Source organism: Plasmodium malariae (assembly GCF_900090045.1).
Source record: "Plasmodium malariae genome assembly, chromosome: 9".
In the NCBI taxonomy this organism is placed as follows: domain Eukaryota; phylum Apicomplexa; class Aconoidasida; order Haemosporida; family Plasmodiidae; genus Plasmodium; species Plasmodium malariae.
The window spans coordinates 1,098,586-1,122,930 of record NC_041783.1 but is presented as its reverse complement, the minus strand read 5'-3'; the positions used below and the strand labels follow the sequence as shown (position 1 = coordinate 1,122,930).

General features: G+C 26.9%; 6 protein-coding genes across 6 annotated transcripts; 1 reads left to right on the top strand and 5 right to left on the bottom strand.

The window, feature by feature from the left end:
* Positions 1-477: 477 nt before the first annotated feature.
* On the top strand, positions 478-5,217 carry PmUG01_09033300 (beige/BEACH domain protein, putative; the record flags this gene model as incomplete). The annotated part of the gene is made up of 1 exon (XM_029005027.1): positions 478-5,217. The coding sequence occupies one exon, from the start codon at positions 478-480 to the stop codon at positions 5,215-5,217; it is 4,740 nt and encodes a 1,579-aa protein (XP_028861657.1).
* Positions 5,218-6,183: 966 nt separating this feature from the next.
* Positions 6,184-8,890, bottom strand: ERO1 (endoplasmic reticulum oxidoreductin, putative; the record flags this gene model as incomplete). Its single annotated transcript, XM_029005026.1, has 5 exons — positions 6,184-6,328; positions 6,736-6,839; positions 7,102-7,328; positions 7,640-7,983; positions 8,313-8,890. 5 exons carry the CDS (start codon positions 8,888-8,890, stop codon positions 6,184-6,186), a joined length of 1,398 nt encoding a protein of 465 aa, XP_028861656.1.
* A 2,866-nt stretch (positions 8,891-11,756) lies between these two features.
* On the bottom strand, positions 11,757-13,024 carry PmUG01_09033100 (splicing factor, putative; the record flags this gene model as incomplete). Its single annotated transcript, XM_029005025.1, has 3 exons — positions 11,757-11,915; positions 12,215-12,318; positions 12,853-13,024. The coding sequence occupies 3 exons, from the start codon at positions 13,022-13,024 to the stop codon at positions 11,757-11,759; spliced, it is 435 nt and encodes a 144-aa protein (XP_028861655.1).
* A 2,084-nt stretch (positions 13,025-15,108) lies between these two features.
* SMC5 (structural maintenance of chromosomes protein 5, putative) lies at positions 15,109-18,705 on the bottom strand (the record flags this gene model as incomplete). Its single annotated transcript, XM_029005024.1, has 1 exon — positions 15,109-18,705. The coding sequence occupies one exon, from the start codon at positions 18,703-18,705 to the stop codon at positions 15,109-15,111; it is 3,597 nt and encodes a 1,198-aa protein (XP_028861654.1).
* A 1,437-nt stretch (positions 18,706-20,142) lies between these two features.
* On the bottom strand, positions 20,143-20,929 carry PmUG01_09032900 (mitochondrial ribosomal protein L37, putative; the record flags this gene model as incomplete). The annotated part of the gene is made up of 2 exons (XM_029005023.1): positions 20,143-20,277; positions 20,615-20,929. The coding sequence occupies 2 exons, from the start codon at positions 20,927-20,929 to the stop codon at positions 20,143-20,145; spliced, it is 450 nt and encodes a 149-aa protein (XP_028861653.1).
* A 1,099-nt stretch (positions 20,930-22,028) lies between these two features.
* On the bottom strand, positions 22,029-24,338 carry PmUG01_09032800 (RAP protein, putative; the record flags this gene model as incomplete). Its single annotated transcript, XM_029005020.1, has 1 exon — positions 22,029-24,338. The coding sequence occupies one exon, from the start codon at positions 24,336-24,338 to the stop codon at positions 22,029-22,031; it is 2,310 nt and encodes a 769-aa protein (XP_028861652.1).
* Between the last annotated feature and the right edge of the window lie 7 nt (positions 24,339-24,345).

The following is a 24,345-nucleotide window of genomic DNA, read 5'->3' as shown; positions in this document are numbered from 1 at the left end:
TTATACATAAAAACATTTTTTAGTAGATGAAACTCTTATTAATTGTTAAAAATTTGCATATATAATAACAGTTCAATTTTACAATATATGTATATATACGTATATATTAACACAACGCTCGTTTAAGTAAACTGTTATCACATTGGTATATTTCGTATATTACAGTTACATATTAGAGTAATCTTTTATTTTTTGTTACATTCGCAGATCAAGTATTGATTAATGCATATTGCACGTTTAACGGGAGCATATTGCAAATAAATATTATGTATATGTGCTTATACTGCAACGCTTGAGCGCAATTTTTTTGTCATTTTAACCTTTTATAAGCTTTTTAAAAGTTTTTTAAGATTTTTATTTTTCTTTAATCCCTATCATCTTCATTGTCCTGTTCTTCCTGTTCTTCTCCCACATCCCAGTTCCCCTTTTTTTTATTCCAAAAAATGTACCCCGTAAAAATAAATAAAATAGCAAAAGATGGAAAAATCGAAGATAAGAAATTTCAATTTACTATTTTTAGAAGAAGATGAAGAATACATAGATGACATGTTAATAACAATGCGGAAAAAGCAAAGTGAGGAGTATGCCGATATGCGTGGGAGATTACGATTGTGTTCAAAGTCCTTAGTATTTGAACCTTATGATACAGACGAGGAAGTGTTAAAATTTCCTTTTAAAAAATTAGAGAATGCAAAGATGAACACATATAATAATCAAATAATTGTGAAAACATCTGAAGTTATTAAGATAAAAACGATTACGTTTAATAAAAAAACTAGATGTACATGTCAATTTACTTATGACAGGAAGAATAGAAGAAGCTTAAACTTGATGAATAGTTACTACAATGAATACTATGATGAATTTAAAAGTATAGATAATAATAACATAGATGAAAAGATAGGTATGTTCGAGAAGGTTCTAAACAATTTTGATGAAAATGAAAATGAAAATGAAAGTGATTCATTTGCAGTAGTGGGTCACCAGGAAAGGAAAAGCTCTGCCATGTGGTCGAATGGTATGGGGGGTAAGAGCGGAGGAACCCACAAAAAAGTTAATTCCTCGGGGGAGTGTGGAACTACCGCTGTTTCGGCAGCTGTTACAGTGTCCACCACTGCGGCTACTGGTGGTGGTGCTAGTGCTGCTTTTCCTCCCAGCAGGAGCAAGAGTGGGTTTGTATACATATTTGAGGGGGAGGGATCATCGAGCAGCGGTAAAAAGCTGAAGCTAATTTACGGTATACTGGTAAAGATAAAGATTGCCATGATAATTCATGAGAAGCAAATGGAAATACTGATAAAGGAAAAGAAGAGTAGGCAGGGAAGTTACCAAGGAAGTTATCATGCAAGTAGGGAAAGCAACGGACAGGAGAGTAGTGGACAAAGGGGTGTATTAGACATCGGGCAGAACAATAAGCGGAGTGGTGGGAAAAAAGATGGACCTCTTGTTGGCCAGAATGATAGGAAGAGGAGTGGACAAAAAGATGGACAGTTTATTGGTCAAAGTACTGGGGTGAGCAGTTTGGAGGATGATAATGTAAATACTAGAAAAGAGTTGAACCTAGAAAAGTACATCGAAAATGTGCTTGAAAAATTAACAGAGAATATAAGATTTGATATAAGTAGTATAAGTATTCATGAGAAGATAATAACAAATCGAATGGATGGATATTGGGTATTTAAGGTATCACCATTACTAAAAATGAAAGGGATATTAAATATAACAAATAAGTTTATATATTTTCAACCAAATCCTAATTTTACTAATAAAAAGGAAAAGAAATGGAAAACAGAAAGTATATTACATGTATTTAAGAGAATAATAATAATGAAACCAAATGCATTAGAGATAATTTTTGATGATGAGAAAAAAAAATATAATTCTTTATATGTCGAATTTGTAAATTTTGATGATAGAGAGATGATAATAAAAGTTTTAAAAAAAATAAAACCAGAATGTTTATTAATTGAAGAAAATAAAAATTTTATTTATGCTGTACAAAATAAATGGGTTAATGGGTTAATAACAAATTACGAATATTTAGATTTTTTAAATTGTATAGCTGGAAGGAGTAGAAAAGACTTTTCTCAATATCCTGTCTTTCCATGGGTATTGACAAATTATTCAAGTAAGGAAATAAATTTAAATGATGAAAATGTATATAGAATATTATCCAAATCAGTTGGATGTTTAAATATTAATAGACTAAATTCATTAATAGAAAAAATGCAAGATCATGATTATTTTTATGGTTCTCATTATTCTACATTAGCATATGTTGTCTATTTTTTAATTCGTTTATATCCTGAGTGTCAACTAAAATTACAAAGTGGTAAATTTGATACACATTCGAGAATGTTCTTATCAGTTGAAAGTACATTCAATACTGCTTTAAATGCAAATTCATCCTTTATTGAACTTATACCTGAATTTTATGAAGATGATGATAATTTTTTAAAAAACAATTTAAATATTAACACCAATGAAGGGAATATACATGATGTTACGTTACCTTTATGGAGTAATACTCCTAAAGATTTTTTAATAAAAATGAAAAATGCATTAGAAAGTAAATATGTGAATGATAATTTAAATGAATGGATTAATCTTATTTTTGGCTATAAACAAAGTGGTCAATTAGCAAAAGATAATTTTAATCTATTTCATCCACTAACTTATATGCATGCAATTTTAAATGAAAAACTATCCATGAGTTATAAATCTACATATGATAATGTACCACGTACAGACGAAGAAAGTGAATTTGAAAAAAATTTCAATCAAAAAATTAAAGCCTTAATTACTACTATGCCATCTAAAGCGTTAAAAACTCAACTGCATGAATTTGGACAATGCCCTTTCCAAATTTTTAAAGACCATCATGTGTCTAGAAAAAAAAATGTGCATGTTCAGTACAACGAAAATATTAAAAATGCCCCTTGGTACTACTCCTCTGTTATTCAAAATCTTTTGAAAAAGATGTGCTTGAGGAAAAAGCGAAGGGACAGAAAGAAATATAGTGCAAATATCAACAGCCCAAATGCACTATCAAACAATAACTTCGATGAAGAAGAAGAAGATGAGGAATACTACGAATCATTTGAGGACGACTATGAGGAGGGGTACGCTTCCCGCGATCGGAGTGACCGTGGCGATGATAGGGATGGCCGAAGAGATATTAACGTTAATGTTAATGTAAATGTAAATGTAAATGATAATGATAATGATAATGATAATGATGGTGGAAACGAGGATGATACGGGCGAGGGCGGAAAGAGGAAAAGAGTAGTTATCCGTGGAAAATACGCAAAAAAAAATAGTTCCTGTTCAGGTAGTGCTACAGATGTGCACATGGCGGACAGTTGTAGTGTGAAATATACAAGTAATGGGGAAGATGGAAGAGACCATATACGAATAGAAAGAGGCGAAGGGAGGGGATATCTTAGTTCCTTCAAAAGACATATATGGGATTTAAAAAAAATTGACCATATCCCATGTGTTATAAAAGGAGTGGGTTACACAGATAATAGTGTATGTTTTGTATGTAATAATGGTTTCATTAAATTAATTAGCTATAGTGATTTATTAAACTATGAAATAAGGAATAACAATAATTTAATTTCTTTAAAACTTGGTGAGGAAAATTTTTCGTGCGTTACGAATATACAAGATAATTACATTGTCGGTACATGGAATGGCAATATACTTTTTTTAAATCCAAGTAGTATTTTAAAAGCAAATAGAGTTACAAAGGGGATGGGAGGGAAAGACGTTAGAAGCAGGAACAATCATAAAATAGCACATGAGAGGAGAAGAATGACAAGAACGACAAGAATGACAAGAAGAAAAGAAGAAAAGGAACAAGATAACCAGAAGGATAACGAAAACGAAAACGAAAAAGAACAAATTGAAGTGATAGAAGGGAATAGTGAAACGGAACAGGAGGAAAGGGAGAAGAGTCAGAATGATGATGCTTCTTCCATTCCGTCCAATTGCTCCGATATTTCGCTAAATGATTCCAATGATTCATTATTATCCTCCTTTGACGATGTTTTTGAATACGAATTCCATGAAAAAATGAAAAAGAATAAAAATGCAAAATGTAAAAAAGACGAATTTATGTACACCTCAAACATTTACAATCAAATGATCATGAAAAAAATACATAACGATTCTGTGAATTGTATGTGTTATAGTAACAATTACTTGGCAACTGGTTCGTCAGATGAAACTCTACAACTAATAGATATTGAACAGAATTTCGAAATAATGCAAACATATGACGACTTCAATGATTCCGTGAAGTATGTACAATTAAGAAATCAATTACTATTTACATGGTCAGACAGTTTTAAGTTGTTTGATATTCGAATACCCAAAAAAAAGATAAACTTGGTCAACCCGAAAAGTGCCAGCAATGGAAGCGGAAACGGTAGAAGCACTGGTAGCAACAACAACAACGATCGGAACAACATCAGTAATGTCCGAAGGAACGATCGATGCAACGACCGAAGGAACGATCGAAGCATTGACCAAAGCAATAACCAAAGCAATGACCAAAGCGACAGTGAGGGTAACATCAGAAAAACACTGTCGAGCAAACTATCACCTAGTAAGTTTTTCCAATTCTATAACAACGAACAGTTGCGCATGTTTTATAATACTATACAAAAAGTGTATGAACAGAACTACATACCCATAAATTATTCTAACCCTCAATACTTATATGAAAAGAAAATAAAAAAGAACGCTAATTCTACATATACGAAAAATTTTCCACATATTATTTACTCTGCTCTTATAAATGATACCACAATATTATGCATAGATGAAAATAACAATTTTTATTTTTACGATATAAGAAATGAAAATTGGATAAATATAATATCAAATAGCTATAATTCGATGGAAAAAAAAAAAAGTAAAATTGTTATAGCGTGTTGCAATAAGCAACAACAAGTATGTACCATAAATGATCTTGGGGAAATATCTTTTGAATATGTAAATATTTATGATAATTATAATAATATTAATAGAACACCTAAGGAAAGCTTTTTTAGTAGCAATTGTTCAATTAATCCTTCATACATTTCCTTTTTAAACCATTACGATTCGTCATATGTAGGGGGAACAAACGCGTCCGAAGAGTCCACCTGCAACTACATTTTACTCACTGGCGTAAATGGGATGCTAGAAATACATAAAAAGGTCAGTTAGTTAGGAATACTATTATTAACTACATATATATATATATATATGTACATTATAAGAAATGAAAGTAGTCTGTTTTAATTTAAAAAAAAAAAAAAAAAAAAAAAAACAGTAACAAAGATAAACAATGGGTAACAAAACGAAACGAATCGAGGAAAAAAAGCGGTAAATAAATAGTGAATTGAGGATCTACGTATATATATATATGAATAGGTGGCAAAAAAAAAGTATAAATAAGAGAAGAAATGAGGTAAGAGAAATTACGAAAAAGTTACATAAAAATACTAATATAAAATTATAAATTATCAAATATACGTATAAAAAGGAAGGTATATATTATATATACGTGCATAATGATAAATGCACGTGTATAATTTTATGTATGTATGTACTACATACACGTACGAATTTACACGGAACATGTGTACGTTTTTGTAAAAAAATAAAAGTCGTTTTTGAGCATTTTTCGAATTTTTTGCATTTTGCTTATAATAAATAGTATACGCCCTCATTATAATTAAATTAAAATAAACCATTCACAACGTGCATAACATGTGAAAGTATATTTCCCTCCTTAATACAAAAAAAGATAATACGGGAAAATTATTCTGAAAAAATAATTTATTTTTTTATTTTGTCAAATGTTTATAGCTAGCTATTTTTTATTTTTTGTTATTTCAAATTATATTATTTTATATTATACTATATAATACTATATTATTTTATATTATACTACATAATACTATATTATTTTATATTATACTATATAATACTATATTATATTATTTTATATTATACTATATAATACTATATTATTTTATTTTGTATTATTATATTTTTTTTTTTTTTTCTGTAACTTTTTAACATGTGCACATAAATCATTTACGATTTTCATATAACGTCAACAGAGGGGTCCATAAGAAAATGAATATTTCTTTTCTTTTCTTTTTTTTATTGTAATTTCTGACGGAGCTAACGAACTTTTCTTTTCTTTTTTTTATTGTGATTTCTAACGGTTATAAAAATTATAGAATAAATTATTAAAAACAGAAAGAGACAAAATGAGATTAAGTAAAAAATAAATAATGCCTTCTTCAGTTTCAGCCTCTCTTCAAACCTGCCAACGGGAAAAGAAGTAAGTGGGTAAATAAATAACAATGTAGATGAACAAATAAACATTTAAGCATATAAACAATTAAGCATATAAACAATTAAGCAATATAAACAGTTAAGCATATAAACAATTAAGCAATATAAACAGTTAAGCATATAAACAATTAAGCATATAAACAATTAAGCAATATAAACAATTAAGCATATAAACAATTAAGCAATATAAACAGTTAAGCATATAAACAAATAAATAAACATTTAATAATACGCTTAAATAAACATAATACAAAAAAAAAAAAAAAAAAAAAAAAAAAAAATTGTAACAATATGCGGACACGGGAGGAAGGATAAAAAAACAACCACTTAACACGAAAATATTTAATAGTACATGCGTATTTCGGTAAGACTTACTTGTTTATAATTAATATGGAGTCTGCAAAATAGTATAATGCATTGATTATAGCCGTAATTTCATTCCGTTCCAACGACCCAATGTGTTCATAACTTACTCCCTCCTAAATAGGAAAATGCAAACATAAGGATGTATTTTTATATATTAACAAACAAGCATTTTAATGTTATATAACCTTAACGGTTTTATCATTTTAGTACAGTGCCTTTTAAAGAACAACGACGTGTAAGATGATAAAAACACGCAGTTCAACTTGCGGCATGCGGATATATATATATATATATATATATATAAGCACTTATATGTGCACATATGAGGTTATATATGTTTCCTTTTGGCTGCAATTTTTTTTTTTTTTTTTTTACCACTAATGCAATTTGCAAAGCAGTTGTCTTTAACTTTCCGTGTAGTCTACATTTTACGCAGGGTACACAATCTAAGATATTGGTTATGTTCATAAACTTTGACAATATTTCTTTTCCATGTGTCGGAAATATTGGCTCTAGGAACTCTTCAGATAAGCATGAATGATAACCTTGCTCTAATAAATCATTTAACAGTTTAATAGCCTCCTTATCGTTTTCCTCAAATCCTACAAGGTGCAAAGTAATGTTTAATGGGGTGGAGGTGGAGGGTTTTATATTAACATATATATGCAAGGGTATATATACATAAGTACGAGTATAAAAATATATACATACACATATATGCATATATCCACAGCGTGCGCAGACGCGTTAATGTTACATATAATACATGAAGACACACACTTAAAAGACAATTTAACGAACTCAAAGGAGTGTAATGAAAAAAAAAAAAAAAAAAAAAAATTATGCTGTTTAAATGTGCACAAACACATACTCTGTTTGCATATTTTTTCTTCCTTTTTTCTTTTTTTCTCACCCGAATTGCATTTGCACTGCCGGAAGAGCGACTTCAGACGGCACAGAGCCCTCAAAAGTATTGCAAATGTAAAGTATAAATTTTCAATTCTATCTGGATGTAACGCTATTTTCTCTTTAAAAAATGTTATATTATAATCATAGTTAATATTCTTAAAGTAGTCATTCTTTATTGAATTATCCTTGTACATTTCACCAAAAACAAAATCATTTTTCAAATAATAATATTCCGAAGATAATACTGCTATGTTTGATTGCATCCCAGATATTATTTTGTAAAAACTATTCATTTCTTTACATTCATTTTCGGAATGTTGAAAACAGTTTTCTTTATAAATCATATTCCTACAAATGGTCAATTTGACAAAGAATTAAAAATTATGAATGATAGTAATGATGAATTGATAAGATGAGGGAAGATAGGAGAGTGAAAATAAAAGCGGCAAAATGGAAGGACAAAATAAAAAAAAAAAAAATAAATACATCAGGGTCGCATAATATTCATTGGCCTCCGTCCATACACACACAGAAATAAATGGAGTGGTGAACAAATAGATTGACAAATGGAGAAATAAACGTGAGAACGTTACAAAAATAAAAAACAAGTGTGCACAAATCCGTCATGCGCTTTCACTATTCATTTATGTATTTCAACTAATATATCGTGCACTAACCATATATTTTTGCCCTCGTAGTCCGTAAAAGAGGGAGAGTTGAATACTAAATCAACGTAAGAAATGAAGCCTTCATTTGATGGTGCATATATTCCTAATATGTCTTTGTATAATTTACTTTCTGTAAATGTCTTTTTTAAATCTTCATTGGATAGTTTGTCTTCTATTATTTCTATTTCGTTTGTTCTAAAATTGTAGGGTATATCATCATTTTCACATTCACATACATTACACTTTTTCAATTCTTTACATTTTTCATTTACTTTTAAAAATTTACAACTCAAATGTAAATTAACCTTAAAAATTCGAAAATAATCTTTCTGTTTTAATTCTTTTAAAATAGGATATATTTTGTATGCATCCTTTTCAATATCTTGTACATGTAAACCTAACAACTTTTCATTATTTATATAACTGGATGGGAATTTTATTTCAAATATATTGAAATATAATAATATTTCATTAAAGTGTTCATTGATTTTTTCACGATAGGATATAAAAAAATCAAAATATCTTGTCTTCAAAAAAGCGCAAAAAAGTATAAGCGCCAGGAAAAAAGACACGATCGATATTTTCATTTTTCAAAACATTTAAATGCGGAAGAAAAAAAAAATATATACATATACATACATGTACATACATACATATACAAACATATACATACATACATATACAGACCTATGGGTATAATGTGTGTGTATTTTACTTATGGGAAAAAATTACAAAATTCCGCAAGTACGTGAAAACATATTGGCTCCGTTACAACAAATGTTTATTTATAATACGTCAAGTATGAATTATTGCTGCGCATTATATACCATGAATAAAGAAATAATGTATGAAGGGGGAAGATATATATGTGTAGTACATATCATATATATACGTATATATATGTACATATACGTACATATACACATACAAACACAACATACGGAAGTAGCAGTAAAAGACACTTTAACGTATATTTTCTCTATATTTTATAGTGAAAAGAGGAAAAGAAAAATATAACGATTAAATGAAAGAATAATGCACTAAAAAAAAAGAAACATCAAAGACGGAAAACAAAAAAAAGAAGAGAACAATGAAAGGAAGGACGAAAAAGAAAAGTATGCCAATAGGCAAAAGTAACAAGGTGCTATATATTAATGGAAAAAGTACAAAAAAAAATTTATAAAATTTTGGTAAGATACAGTAATATTTAGTATCACTTTGTAATGTATATAGTAACATATCGTAGCATATGTTACAATAATATTACAACACAAATGTAAGCACTAAAACTTAAGCAAATAGATGGAGCTACGATATGTACACTATAAACATGTAGAGTTATTAGTACTACATACACGTAGCATAGCCATGTACATATAATGTAATTTATATACATATGTAAATGTATTTATATATATATATATATATATATATATATATATATATATATATATATATATGAAGGCGCAAAACATGGACACTCCTACAGCTTGGTATAAAGCGTTTTAAATTGTATATGCAAAATACTCATATATACATATATAATGACAGGTATATTTTAAACAATCAATCACAAAAAGTTTAAAAAAATAAATAATTGCAAAATTATAAAAAATTAGTGAATGGTATTACATATATATAAAATGTATATACAGATATATCATAATAATGCTAAACTGAACAAATAATAGAAAAAATATGGAAGAAACAAGGGCTACATTATATATATATATATATGTACATACCCTAAGATGTAAATATATATGTATACCTATATGCATACATATATGGTAATATATATAATAAATATATTAGTATTCATGCAGCTATTTGGATAAATTCACATTTTTGTTTTAAAATTTGTTAATTTGAATTTGAACATATTTTTTTTTTTTTTTGGAAACCCCAATGGACTATCGGCAGTTTTTTTGTTTTAATTTTTTTCTACTTATTTTTTTCTTTTTATATTTTTTCGCTTATTTTTTTGTCATTTTGCGTTTTATTTTTTCAGTTACTTTTTAATTTTTTTTAATTATTTATTTTTTTTTTTTTTTTATTTATTTTTCCTACGTTTTTTTAGTTATTTTAAGTTCATTTTTTTTAATATTCTTTTATTTTTTGCAGTCCTCGTTCGGTTATTTTTTTCTGCGTATTTTTTTATTTAATTTTATTATCTCGTTATATTTCGTTATATTTCGTTTTTCTTCGTTTTTCTTCGTTTTCTTTCGTTTTCTTTCGTTTTCTTTCGTTTTCTTTCGTTTTTCTTCGTTTTTCTTCGTTTTCTTTCGTTTTCTTTCGTTTTCTTTCGTTTTCTTTCGTTTTTCTTCGTTTTCTTTCGTTTTCTTCGTTTTCTTTCGTTTTTCTTCGTTTTCTTTCGTTTTTCTTCGTTTTCTTTCGTTTTTCTTCGTTTTCTTTCGTTTTTCTTCTTTTATTTCGTTATATTTCGTTATATTTTGTATTATTTTTTTTTTGAAAGTAGTAATATTTTTTGGCCGCAGAAATTGGAAAGGATGACTTTAACATGAATATGTAGTTAACATTATGAATATGTAATATACAGTAATGTATTACATATATATATATATATATATATGAGTATTCTATGTATTATATGTTTAAGCAAAATTTATTACTACAAAATATTTTGCTATATATATCAACCCATATAAATTATATATCATTGTAGATCATTAGACTTTTTAAAGAAACAAACGTTTTAAGGGGGGAGGCGTATTTTGCTGTTATATTTTAATTAAGAAAAAGTGAAGATATACGTGGTAGTACGTTTGTATGCTTGTATGTATGTACATATATGTATATACGCTTGTATGTATGCATAATATATGTACGCATGTATCATGTATGCTTGTATGCGCATATATTACATTATGTACATATTTCTATATACATTAAAATATATGCGCAAGGTTGCACAAAAAATAAAAGGGATTAGTTTAAAAGTAAAATTAAAAAAGATTATTATTATTTTAATTATTATTATTTTTATTATTTTTATTATTATTATTTTTATTATTATTTTTATTATTATTATTATTATTCTTATTATTCTTATTCTTATTATTCTTATTATTATTCTTATTATTCTTATTATTCTTCTTCTTATTATTATTATTATTATTATTATTATTTTTATAATAATTATTATTATTATTCCAAAAACACTTTGGATGTTCTATAATAAAATGGTAATATTATAATGTAACATATACTTAAGACAAAAAAGGCAAAATGATAATACATACAAATAACAGGGTGGTGACGAGGCGAAAAAAAAAAAAATAATTATATAATATAAAAATAAAAAAAAAATACGATAAGGTAAAATAAATTAAAAATAAAGTAAAAATATCAGTATCAATCTACGTACAAATAAATCCAAGTAAAACTTTTATACAATTCTTAAAAATAGATCTAAAGTTAGCTTAAACAATTTTATATTAACATTTGCTCAATTAAATCTTTTAATTCGGTTATTTGTGTTTCCAATGGAGAACCGTCTTTTGTTGTTATGGATGTAGCTATAACGGATCTTGAAATTCCGCATGCTCTACCTAACGCCATCTTACTTCTAACATAAACGTAGGGGGTATTCTACGGGGGAGAAAGGGGAAAAAAAAAAAAAAAAAAAAAAATGAAATAAAATAAAATACGAAAAAGGAAATACGAAATGAAAAAAAAAAAAACAATGTTCTCTGTAGCACAGATTTGGAAAAGTAATATGATGAGACCCATCACAAAAATGATTTTAACAAAACTGTAATATGTTTGATCTTGTTTAAATAGTTCAAGCGAACTATTGGTTACTCTACTCTTCCTTCTTCATGTGATCGAAAATATTTTACGTAAAAAAAAAAAAAAAAAAAAAAAAAAAAAAAAAAAAAAATCTTTACCTTATCCTCACAAACTAGCGGAATATGTGAAATGATTTCCAACGGCTTAGCATCTGCGGCTAGAACTACTAACTCAGATATACCTTTGTGTAAACTCTTAACGGCTACATAACACGGATAATATTATATACAAATATGATGTTATATAAAGAGTAAGTATGAAGTGATAACATATATAGTTATTAGGTGTCTCCTTTATATGTATTTACGTACGAAGATTTGCCTCCCTATATACATATATACACATATATATACATATATATACATATATACACATATATATACATATATATACATATATACACATATATATACATATATACACATTTATACACACATATACACATATATACACATATATACACATATATACACATATATACACATATATACACATATATATACATATATACACATATATATACATATATACACATATATACACATACATACACATATATACACATATATACACATATATACACATATATACACACATATGTGTGCAACTTTTTAAGTCACTGGACACCCCATAAAACAGGGACGATGCAGTTTTTTCTGCGTTTTGTTATTTTTTCATTTTAATCTTTCTCATTTTTTCTGTTTTATTTTTTCTCTTTTTTTTTTTTTCTTTTTACTTTCATTTGCTCCTTTCCTCAACTGTCTATATACTGTGGCCCTCTGAACAACATCCAAAATTTGATTTGTTAATTCTGGTGAAGCTAATGGAAAAATTTTTGCATTTATTTCTTCTTTTTCCTGAACGTTCATGTTATTTACAATTTCTGTTGATACTAATGTGTTTGCCATTCTTTAAAGGAATGCGATCAAAAAGGTGGGGACGAGCAGGTACGAAAACACGTGTACATATAAAGGGGTACGTGTTGTATATATGTATGTAAATATAATAAATACTACATATATGTATATTATATATATATGCCACTAAGCAAATCTATTACAACTTATTTGTTCCGTCCAGTAGGCTACTCCATATATATATATATATATATATATGTATGTATTATATTTACGTTCTTCCGTTGATATATGTATGCTGTATATATTAATTAAAAAATAAAATAACTTTCAACATATCTTAAAAAACGCATATATAAATTAAGCAATTTATGTTATTAAAGATCATCAATAAGAATACTTTTTTGATGCTAAGAATTCTCTACTGTATCATTATTATTATTATTTTTTTGCCACTATTTGGTCATAATTTACCCCTCGTCGGGCTTTTTCTAGCCGTCCGTATATATATATTTTTATATACCTTTCTCTTATGTGCTACGCTTATGCGTACAATGTACATTTTATCTTTCTGCTCAAACTGAACGCTGCATGTAGTTACATAAACAATATATATGTACGTGAAAATGTAGTATACAAGTACGTATATATATATATATATATATATATATATATATATATATAGATATATATATATATATTTTTTTTTGTGCCTTATTTTTGTACGTATAAATTTACGCCTGTTCGTTCTTACATTATTCAAAATGTACAATTTTTTAAACAGTAAAGTATGCGCCTTTTTTAAAAATTTACCACAAAAAAAGGCACTATGCTATTTTAACAAGAATGCAAAAGGAAAGATGATTTTTTTTTTTTTTTTGCTAAATTATTTTTACTTTTTTGCTGAATTATTTTTACTTTTTTGCTAAATTATTTTTACTTTTTTGCTAAATTATTTTTACTTTTTTGCTAAATTATTTTTACCTTTTTCTGCTAAGTTATTTTTATTTTTTTCTGCTAAGTTATTTTAAATTTTTTTCGCTTAATTTTTTTTTTTTTTTTTTCCTCTTTCGAAGTAAACTTCAAGTTGGAGCTTCGAATCAAATTACATGCAAAGCGTTAATTTTAAAATAAAATAAAATAAAATTGCATTCTACAAAGATTAGCCGAAAATTCTCGTCCTCTATATGATTTTAAAATAAAATTATAGTTAAAATATATGTACGCAAGCATACGGAGCGAATAGAACATTTATGCAAAACTGCTACATGCATATATATATGTATATATATATGTATTATATATATGTCCTATATGCGGACTGGTGTACCTAATTTTTTTTGAAAAATTAGTCGCTTTCAATTTTTGGAGCCCCTTTATATTTAAAACTACTGAAAATATCTACGCCCATAAACAAATGTGAAAAAGAGGAATGAACATATGTTATAATTACTATATGTTATACTCAACTTGATGTTATATTGTTGTAGGCAAAATTATATCTCATTATTTAAAAAAAAAAAAAAAAAAAAAAAAAAAAAGGATACAACATATTGACGTAAAACACTATTTGTGCATAAAAAAAAAAAAATAAACCCATATTGTGTTCATAACACTATCGATACAGTGGCAAATATTTAGTGTCAAAGCAACACTGATCATGCACGAGATAAGGTCAAACAATTCATTTGTACGCACATATGTGCAAACATATACAAATACATTCACGTACAAATATGTTCACATACAATTGTATGCACATATGTATGTAAATTCCACGTGAGTACAAAAAAAAAAAAAGGAATCAGTAAGGCGATTTTCTCTTATTTTAAAACCCCTATAGTTATATTTTCTACTCAAGTATGCAGTGTAAAGTATACGTATAGCTTAGAGTTCATAGAGCACTTATGAAGTAATATATAACAGTGCTAATAAAAACGAAAAAAAGTGTAACACGTAAAAGCGTTCAGATGTCGAGCGAGCATGTGTTCATCGGGTGCATAACACAAAATCGCGAACAAAAAAAGGGGAAGGTCAAAATGTTTACACCTACATACATAAGTACGTGCATATACATACATACACGAACGCATGCTATGTGCGTGCTCCCGTTCCCTCCCCCTTTTCCCCCACGCTCAGTCGTAGAAGCCGAGAAACTGATCGTCCAGAACACCAAAACCGTTAAAGAGATAGTGAACGGTAATATCTTTGAAAAACATATTTTTAATTATTTGAGGGGTTAATATAAAATATTGTGGTTTTGAATGATAATTAATTTTAATATATTTGTACTGGTAATCATGAAGGAAATGTTGTTTGTACATGGTGGGATTTGACAAACAGGAGAGCAACTCAAAAATTCTCTTTTCATTAGTTTGATCAAGTCCTTGATTTAGTTCATCTAGAACGTAGAAGCCATTCTTTGTTAACTTTTGAATTGACAGTATATACAACATGGTTGTTAAGGATCGTTCACCACCTGACTGATGCGATATGGATAATAACAAAAAGGGGGCGTTCGTTTTAAATTTAACTTTAATGAATAATTGACACTTTTCATAAAAATCATTTTTTTTTATTAATTCTATTCGACCATCATAATTTGAATTTATAAAATTCATAAATTTTTGAAAATTATAATTTAAAAAAATAATATATTCATTTATTTGATTAACCCAATTGGGTAATACGAACTGAGTTTGTTTATCATAATTTTCTAATTTTTTTTTTAAAAAATGGATTTCTTTTTTTTTATTTTCAATACTTTCTTTATGTCTTTCGACAGATACTACAAGCATGTTATACTTTTCTTCACTTTTGTCTAAATTATTATATATTTTTTGTTGTATTAAACACTCTTGTAATTTTTTTTCTAATTCTTCAAAAGACAAATGTATATCTTTCAATGCATTTATCTCTTCTTTTGTTAGTTCTTTTTTTTGCACTTTGATTAGCTGCTCTAACTCGTTTATATCATGTAAGCAGGATGTGTATTTTGTCTTTTCCAGCTCAATGCTATTTTTTAATGTTTGATGTTTTTCCTCGTTCTCTGAATTTTCATTTTTTATAATAGTTAAGTACCGTTTCCATTGTGTTATCTTGTGTGATAAGGTAAATACCTCCTTATCATATACTCTATGTTCTTTTAATATAGTAAAGTACGTATCACAAATGTTTATTTTCTTTTCATTTAATATATTAATATTTTTTGTTACTCTATTTCGTTTTTCATCAATTACATTTTCTCCTTTCAAATACAAATTCAAATTTTCCTCTAACGTGTTTAACTCTTTCTTAAGCAAATTGAATTTATTTTTTTTTAAATTTATTTCACTTTTCTCTAAAATTATTTTATTATATTCATCATTTTTATCCCTTTTTGTTTTTTCAAATTCTTGAAAAGTTTGTTGCAATTTTTGTAACTCTTCCTCACATTTGTCTTTCTTTTCGTTTAAATTATTTAAATCTTTTTTTACATCGTTATTGATATAATATAGAATTTTGCATTTCTTATCAATAAAGGAAAAGTTATCGATAAAAATATTTTTATCGTATGTACTTATTTTGTATCTATGCACATTGTTATCACAAAAATAAAGCAAACTACTTACATCTTCATTCAACTGCTTTGTAATTTCTTTTATCATAAAATTGTTAAACTCATTTATTTCGTTTGTTCCTTTATTTTTTAGAGTATTTCCTCTTACAATAAAGGCAATATTTATTGGTAAGAAATTTATTAACCCATTTTTTACGACTTCCGGGCTATCAAATAATTCGTATAAAAAATATTCCACTCCTCTTTTTTTCATTTCATATGTTACATAACAATATTTATGATTTTCCCTTGAAACAGTTATTACAGATAGTTTATATTTTTTATACAATGCTTCTAACAAATCTTTGTTTTCCTTTTGAATTAATAAAAAACTATTGAAATATTTTTTTAAAAAAAATTCCACCACATAATCAAACTGCGGCTGAATACATTTAATATATTTACAAAGAGGACCATATAAAATATTTTTTTTTGATAACTCCTCCATAATTTCGTTGTTTAATTCATTTTGGCTAGCTATCTTTGATTCATCATATTTTTTTTTTAAATTTTCTAGAAAGTGATCACTTAATAAATTATATGTTTTAACAATATTTTTTATGTTTTTTTTATAGTTCATAATTCTTTCTCTTAATGTAAACTCGATGTTATTTAGAAATTTCTCTTCTTGTATGTTTTGATAATTTTGTCTTTTCTTTAATTTGTCAACAAGTGAGTTGTGTTCAGATTGTAACGTATATTTTTTCATTAACAATTGTTTGTTCTGATTCGACAATTCTTTTAGTTCTACTTCCAACAAAATTTGTCTCTTTTGAGTATCTTTACTATATTTCTGTTTCTCTTTAAAAAATGCTTCAATTCGTTGCATTTCTTCTTTTACCTCTTTTTTCTTTTTTTCTAAATCTTTTATATACTCCTTATTTTCACACATATTTTGTACAGTATCCTCCATAACCTTTTCTTCTTTTAAAATTTCTTTTTCTATTTCTTCGAATTTTATTTTCATCTTAATGTATTCATTGACTGCTTCTCTGATTTTTTTCTTTCTATCCGTATATTCTATTGACAAACTATTTATTACCTTGTGGCATTTTTCTAATTCAGATAAATAAAATCTCAGTGTATTAAAATGAGTATCTTTCTCTTTAACTAAAGTATCAATCCGTTCCTTTAGTTTTTTTAACTGCTCTTTCTTCATACTCATAGCTAACATAGACTTTTTTACCCTGTACAGTTTAGCAGTAGCAAGTATGCTTTTCAAGTTTTCAAATTTCGCTATTTTTTCTTGTAAATCGGTTACTAGTTTTTCCTCTTCCTTAATTTCGTGTTCATACATCTGAACCCGAGTTTCATCATCTTTTTTTTCTTGTACTATTTTTTTTAAATAGTTATAATCATCCAATAATTTTTTATCAATAGCTAGTAGTGTACATTCAAATAGTTCCTCAGGAGTGAGCCTTGAAAATTTGCTTACATTTTCTTGAGGCATAAAGGTAATCAAATTATCTAAATTTAAATTAAATTCCTTTTGCATATCTAATATATTTATATAGTTTACTTTTGTGTTATTAATAAACCAAAAACTTTTAACTTTATTGTCTATAATATTCATTATTCTTTTTATACATATATTACTTAATTCATTACATTTTAACACTATTTCTATATAGCTTTTTTTTTCTCCTTTTTTAATAAAATTAATTAATTCTTTATTTCTTGATAGAACATTAGAGTTATATCCTAACCCGAACACTAACGCACATACGATGGAAGATTTACCACTAGCATTTGCTGCAGCAATTAAATTTATTCCTTCTTGTGCTTTTAACTTTATTGGTCCACTAAACACCATCCAGTTGTATACAGTTATTTCAATAACTGCTCCTTTCTTTAAATTTTTAAAACATTCAGTGCTATCATCTAAATCATTCCTGTTCATCTGGGTAGACCTTGCATTTCTGCCAGTTCTCCTTCTATCATTCATGTTACTATCATTAGCATTACTACATTTATCATAACCCTTCTCATCATCGATTGATATAATATCACTGTTCACATGATTTATTTCTGTCTTTACATTAAAATTATCCCTATTTTTATTAGATGTATTGCTTTTCTTCTTATTCGAAACTTTTTCTGGTTTAACTAATTTCCTCTTATTAGAAAATGCCATTTCTGAGAAGCCTTTGCCTTATCATTTTTTTTTTTTTTTTGCTAATTCGTTCCACAGAACTCTAAACATTATGTATTGTGTTTCTACTGTGTAAACACCCCCACTACGTGATTAAGAATATATCTTAAAAATATGCACGCGTGCATGTATACATACATACGTACATATATATATATTAGTGTGTGGACATGTACGCGCGTGGGCAATTTTCAGTGTTATGAACAATATACGGGGGAAAGAAGGATTTTCCCGCTTCTTTCGTGTTTTCCGTTTCTTTCGCTTTCTTGTATATTATTTTCTATTACTCCGCTTTCTATGGTACACATTCCTATTTTATATATATACACACTTACACACAAAACTTTATGCAAACGGAGCTGCAGGTCGAACAAAATATGTAAACACATAAAAATAAGAAAAAAAGAAAAAAATTGAAATGAATCCTTTAGTTTATATCCACACAAAAAAATGCAGGAAATTTTGCTATAAAAAAAAAAAAAAAAAAAAAAACTCCTTCATGCAAGCTAACATAAAATAACTTTGGAGAATTTTATGTTTATTTTCTTTCACTGAATTTTATGTTTTTTCATTTTTACTCTTTTTAAGGATTATTATTTTTTTCTGTGTTACAATCATATTACTTGTTACGAGAGAACATATGCGTACGTATGTGTATATGTGTATACGAATGCGTATGTATAAATGCATACATACGTGAATATATACATACATACGTGAATATATGCATACATACATGAACACATACACGCATGAACACATACATACATATATGCACGCTTACATTCATACGTATTTATATTTATACGTATGAGGATTTTTCTCAAATATGCAATGTTAAAGTTACGCTTAAAACAAGTTTAATTTGATTTTATTATTGTCAGTAAACATGCATAAGAACTTTTTTTTATTTTTTTTTTTAATCGACAATAACAATATATATAAAAAAAAAATTATATAGTAAAAAATAAAGCAATGGTTAACAAAAAAAAAAAAAAAAAAATGTACGTCGAAGAAATACTCTTTGAACAATTCTTCTTTACATATATTTTTTGGGGGGCATGCTCTTGTTCACATATTTATAAAAAAACAAATATCTGTACGTTTTAAAAGAGAAAAAAGAGAACAAAATTGATGATAAAATAATAGGGTAAAAATTGAGCAATGTTTTGTGGGAATACTTTTTCTTTTTTACACTAGTTTAAAAAACGGGGTAATAGAGTAAGTTGAATTAATGCATTTTAACACACAGTACATATAAATATATGTATACATACATACTCATATATGTACATAAAAATATATATGATACATATACATACTCCTATATATTCATGCATATATATATATGCAAACATACTCATATATATTCATACATATAAATGTACCCATCTAGGTTGTATTTTTTCCTCCTTCGATCTAGAGGTCCCAAAAGATAGGTTTAACTGTTGATCGTTTTGATTTTTTCAATCTTAAATTATTTAATTTAATTAAATTTTTATTATGCAACCTACGAAAGCGATAATAATCTTGTGCTGTGGAATTTTCAACATCCTAAAAAAGGAATTAAAATATTTTATTTAAAAAAAGAAAAAAATTAAGTACTGTTATCCTGAAAATCTTCCTGATATGCTTCATAAAACTGCACATATATATATATATAGATAGATAGAGAGATAGAGAGAGAGATAAAGAGAGAGAGAGAGAAAGATAGAGATCGATATACACATGGAAATTTACGCACGCATGTGCGTATATATGCGCTCATATACGTGCAACTCTGTATTTATAGAACTACATAAGTGAGCAACACAATTCTACAGTTTATTAAATAATACTATAAAATTCCTCATAATTTTTTAATTAAAAATTATACTGTTTTTAATTTTACCTTTCCGTATAAAAACATTAGGGCTAATTCACCATAAGTCTTCAATGGTTTTTCTAATTTCCACAACCACTTCGGATATGCATGGTCAGGTAAAATTTCATGATCTTTGTCAACAGAGTTATATATATTAAAAACGTGAACCTTTTCACTACTTTCCGTTTTATTACTACCAGAATCTTTTTTATCTTGCCCCTTTTTACCAGACTTTACCTTTGGGGCCAATGAGTAATTACTTAAAAAAACATTTCTTATACATATAGGAAATACGGATCTTCTATTTATGTGTAAAATAAAATTTTTGTATAATTGCAACATCTCTATGCTTTTTCATTTTTTTTTCTTTTTATTAACATTTATCGAAGTTAATACTTTATCATTTTTTTTTTTATTAACATTTATCGAAGTTATTACTTTTTTTTTTTTTTTTTTGTACATTATTTTACATAATAAACAGCTGATTTTCCTAAGTCAGGTTATTTAATACATTATACAATTTTTTTGTTTTTTTTTTATTGTTAAAATAGCTACCTAGGTAAAGTAATTTATTCGCATAAATACAAATTGGGCCATTTGCTTTATATATATATATATATATATGCAAATATAAACATTTAATAACCCCTAATTTCATTCTGCAATTTTAAAAACTTTTTTTTTTTTTTTTTTTTTTTTTCATATGTAGAATAATATTTCTTCTTATTTACTTTGTGCTTAATCTTTTTAAAGAAACTGGCTTTTATGAAATACCATTTTTTTTCTTTTCATTAACATTTCAAAAAGTAAATGTGCATTATTTTCTCCTTTTCATGATCCGTCAAGCTTATTATGTAGGCATTTTTATCACTGCCATTGTACTTCTCTTATGTGTACAATTTGTACTTACGAATGCGCTGCATTTTTTGTTGAACTGGTTTAATATTTTTATGTATCATGGAAAAACTGCAATTTCTTCTTGAATATGTTTTGCAGTTGCACAGTTAAGAAGTACAACAGTTGAAGCGATTATAATTATCACACGTTTTGTTTTGTATTGTATGTTTTACTTTTTTTTTTTTTTTTTTTTTTTTATTATACCACGCGGATGCGCGTTGATTATAACCATCTGAAATGCAAAATATTTAAGGTTTATTTCACCTATTTATACTAAAAATTTTTGAAAATAATGGAAAAAAATATGAAGCGCTCTACATAATGAGCAATTCATAAAAATGATATATAAAATACTTTAAAAAAGAACAAATGAATTGCTTAAAAAATGAACAAATGAAATTCTTAAAAAGTGAATACACGAAATACCGAAAAAATGCGTAAAATTAACTAACACAAACGTTAACGAAAAATATAAAGTATAAAATACCTCCATTTGTACATGAACACACACGTAATAACGTAAATGTATGGAACATCTATAATTTTAAAAATTACCCATGTGTGAATAAACAGGTGAACTCGCTAATACAATATTTGGTAAAACGCTGCATATATAATCAATTTTTTGATTATCATTAGGTATATTATTCCATGTACGATATGGAATATGAATTACTTTATACCCCATCTGAAACAAAAATTTATGTCTCCATTTTGATAAAGCCGTTAAATTTTCTGAATTTAAATAATACTGAAAATGTGCATTTAATTCAATAATATAATTTGATTCAGGGTGATAAATATCAACCATAAAAGGTCCACATTTAACTGAATTTAGGTGTTCTATTTTTAATATCGTTAATAGATCACTTACCTCTTTATGTAGCATACTTGTATACCCACCACATATTTTATCTCCTAATTTAATATGTTCACTATTTTTTCCATCGATCTGGACTTTTTCTTTCAAGTTTCTACTAGTGTTATTCATTATATTTGGTTTATTGTAAAACTTCACTCCATCTTCAACAATTTCATCATCATCATCTCCAACGTTTCCTGAGTAAATATCCTTGTCATTACTTGAAGAGTTTCCATCTGAATATCCCTCATCGTTGCTATCTGAGCATCCCGCATCGTCGCTATCTGAGCATCCCTCATAATCGCTATCTGAACATCCCTCATCGTCGGTGCTTGAATAGTCGCTACATGGATAGTGGCTACCTGAACAGTCGTTATCATCACTGCGTAAACACCCTCTAACCGTTCTTTCCTTTCTCCTCAAACTGTTCAAATAATTTTTATGGTTTATTTTGTTAATTTTTTTTAAATTGCTTTCCCTTGAATAGCGTTGTAGAAATTCCCTTTGCTCCTCAGTGAGCTTGTTATATATGGATGTGTGAAACAACATAATATATAAGTACAGTATTTGCAAATGTCTTGTGTAATAATTGAAATATTCTTTGTAAAATGTAGCTAATGATATAAATTTTATGATCATTTCTTCATTAAAAAATTCGAGAAAAGTTATAGCCTTAATTGCTCTTAATTCTTTCCCTGTGAAATTACCTAATCTTTCCTGTAATGTTATTTGTAAAGCCTTACTATATACAATATTTGCTAAATCTAATTTAGAAATAGAATTAGCAGATTTTATCAAAAAATTATTTCTCAGAATAGACCAACATAAGGTCATATTTTTTAATGCATATATTAATTTAAAATCATTCCATTTTAATCTTGAACAACTTTGAAAAAGATATACATAATGCTTTGGCTTCATATTATTTTCTCTATTAAAAATCTCACACAATATATCATTTATCATTTTTTTATTAGTAACTTTAACAGATGCAATAGTTTGTAAATATCTTAAAAGACTTCGTACATGTACTTTTGTAGACAAAGTTATGACTCTGTTCATGAAAGCTAACCATAATTCCAAATCTACAGTTTTCCCCTTTCTAACTAATTTTGCTTCATTCATCATTAAAAATCGCAATTCTCTGGCCCTTACTGTATTTAATGTTGATATATCAGGAGAGAAATAGTCTTTGTGAAACCAATATTTTCTGGGACTAATTCGAATTTTTTTTTCCTTTTCCTCTGTTTCTTCTAACGAAACGCTTTTATCTAATAATTCTTCATTCACTCTATTATTATTATTGTAATTACTATTTTTCTTTTTATTTATATCATTTAATAATTTTCGTTCATTTTCATTTAATTTTTTCACATCCACATTATCTAACTGTCTTTCTCTATCTCTTATAAAAGATTTATAAAAAGAATTTTCCTTCATTCCATATACCCCTTTTTTTTCAAAAGGATTTGGCATATACCAAAAAGTGTTCAGTTCTTTTTTTTTTTTTTCTTTCTCTTCTTCCTTAAAATCTCGAATATCTAAATTCACATTTTTTCTCCCTTTTTGCAATAAATGTCTCAAACTTATTTTGTCATCATTTTTTGGAATATGCTCCTTCTTTTTAAGTAATTTCTTGTATTCGTGTGGTTTCAAGTTCTTTTTCCCCTTTCCTTTAAGTTCTTCTAACATTCGATTATAGCCTGTTTCTTCCGAGTCTATATTTTTCGTATTTTCGTTATTATAGCTATCTTTACTATATTTGCCATCATTACTATAATTGCTGTTATTATTGTTCCTATTTGCTTCGTATTTTTTATTTTCATTGAGTGGTATGGTTTTATGAGGAACGGTAAAATCCTGCTCCTGCTTTAAATACGATTTTTCAATTTTAGGTAACATCCATTTTTTTTTTCTTTTTATCCAACTCTTCCTTTTGGAAATTTTGATTTTCATTAATTTGCTTATAAATCTTACATTTGTAAAAAACATATTCTTC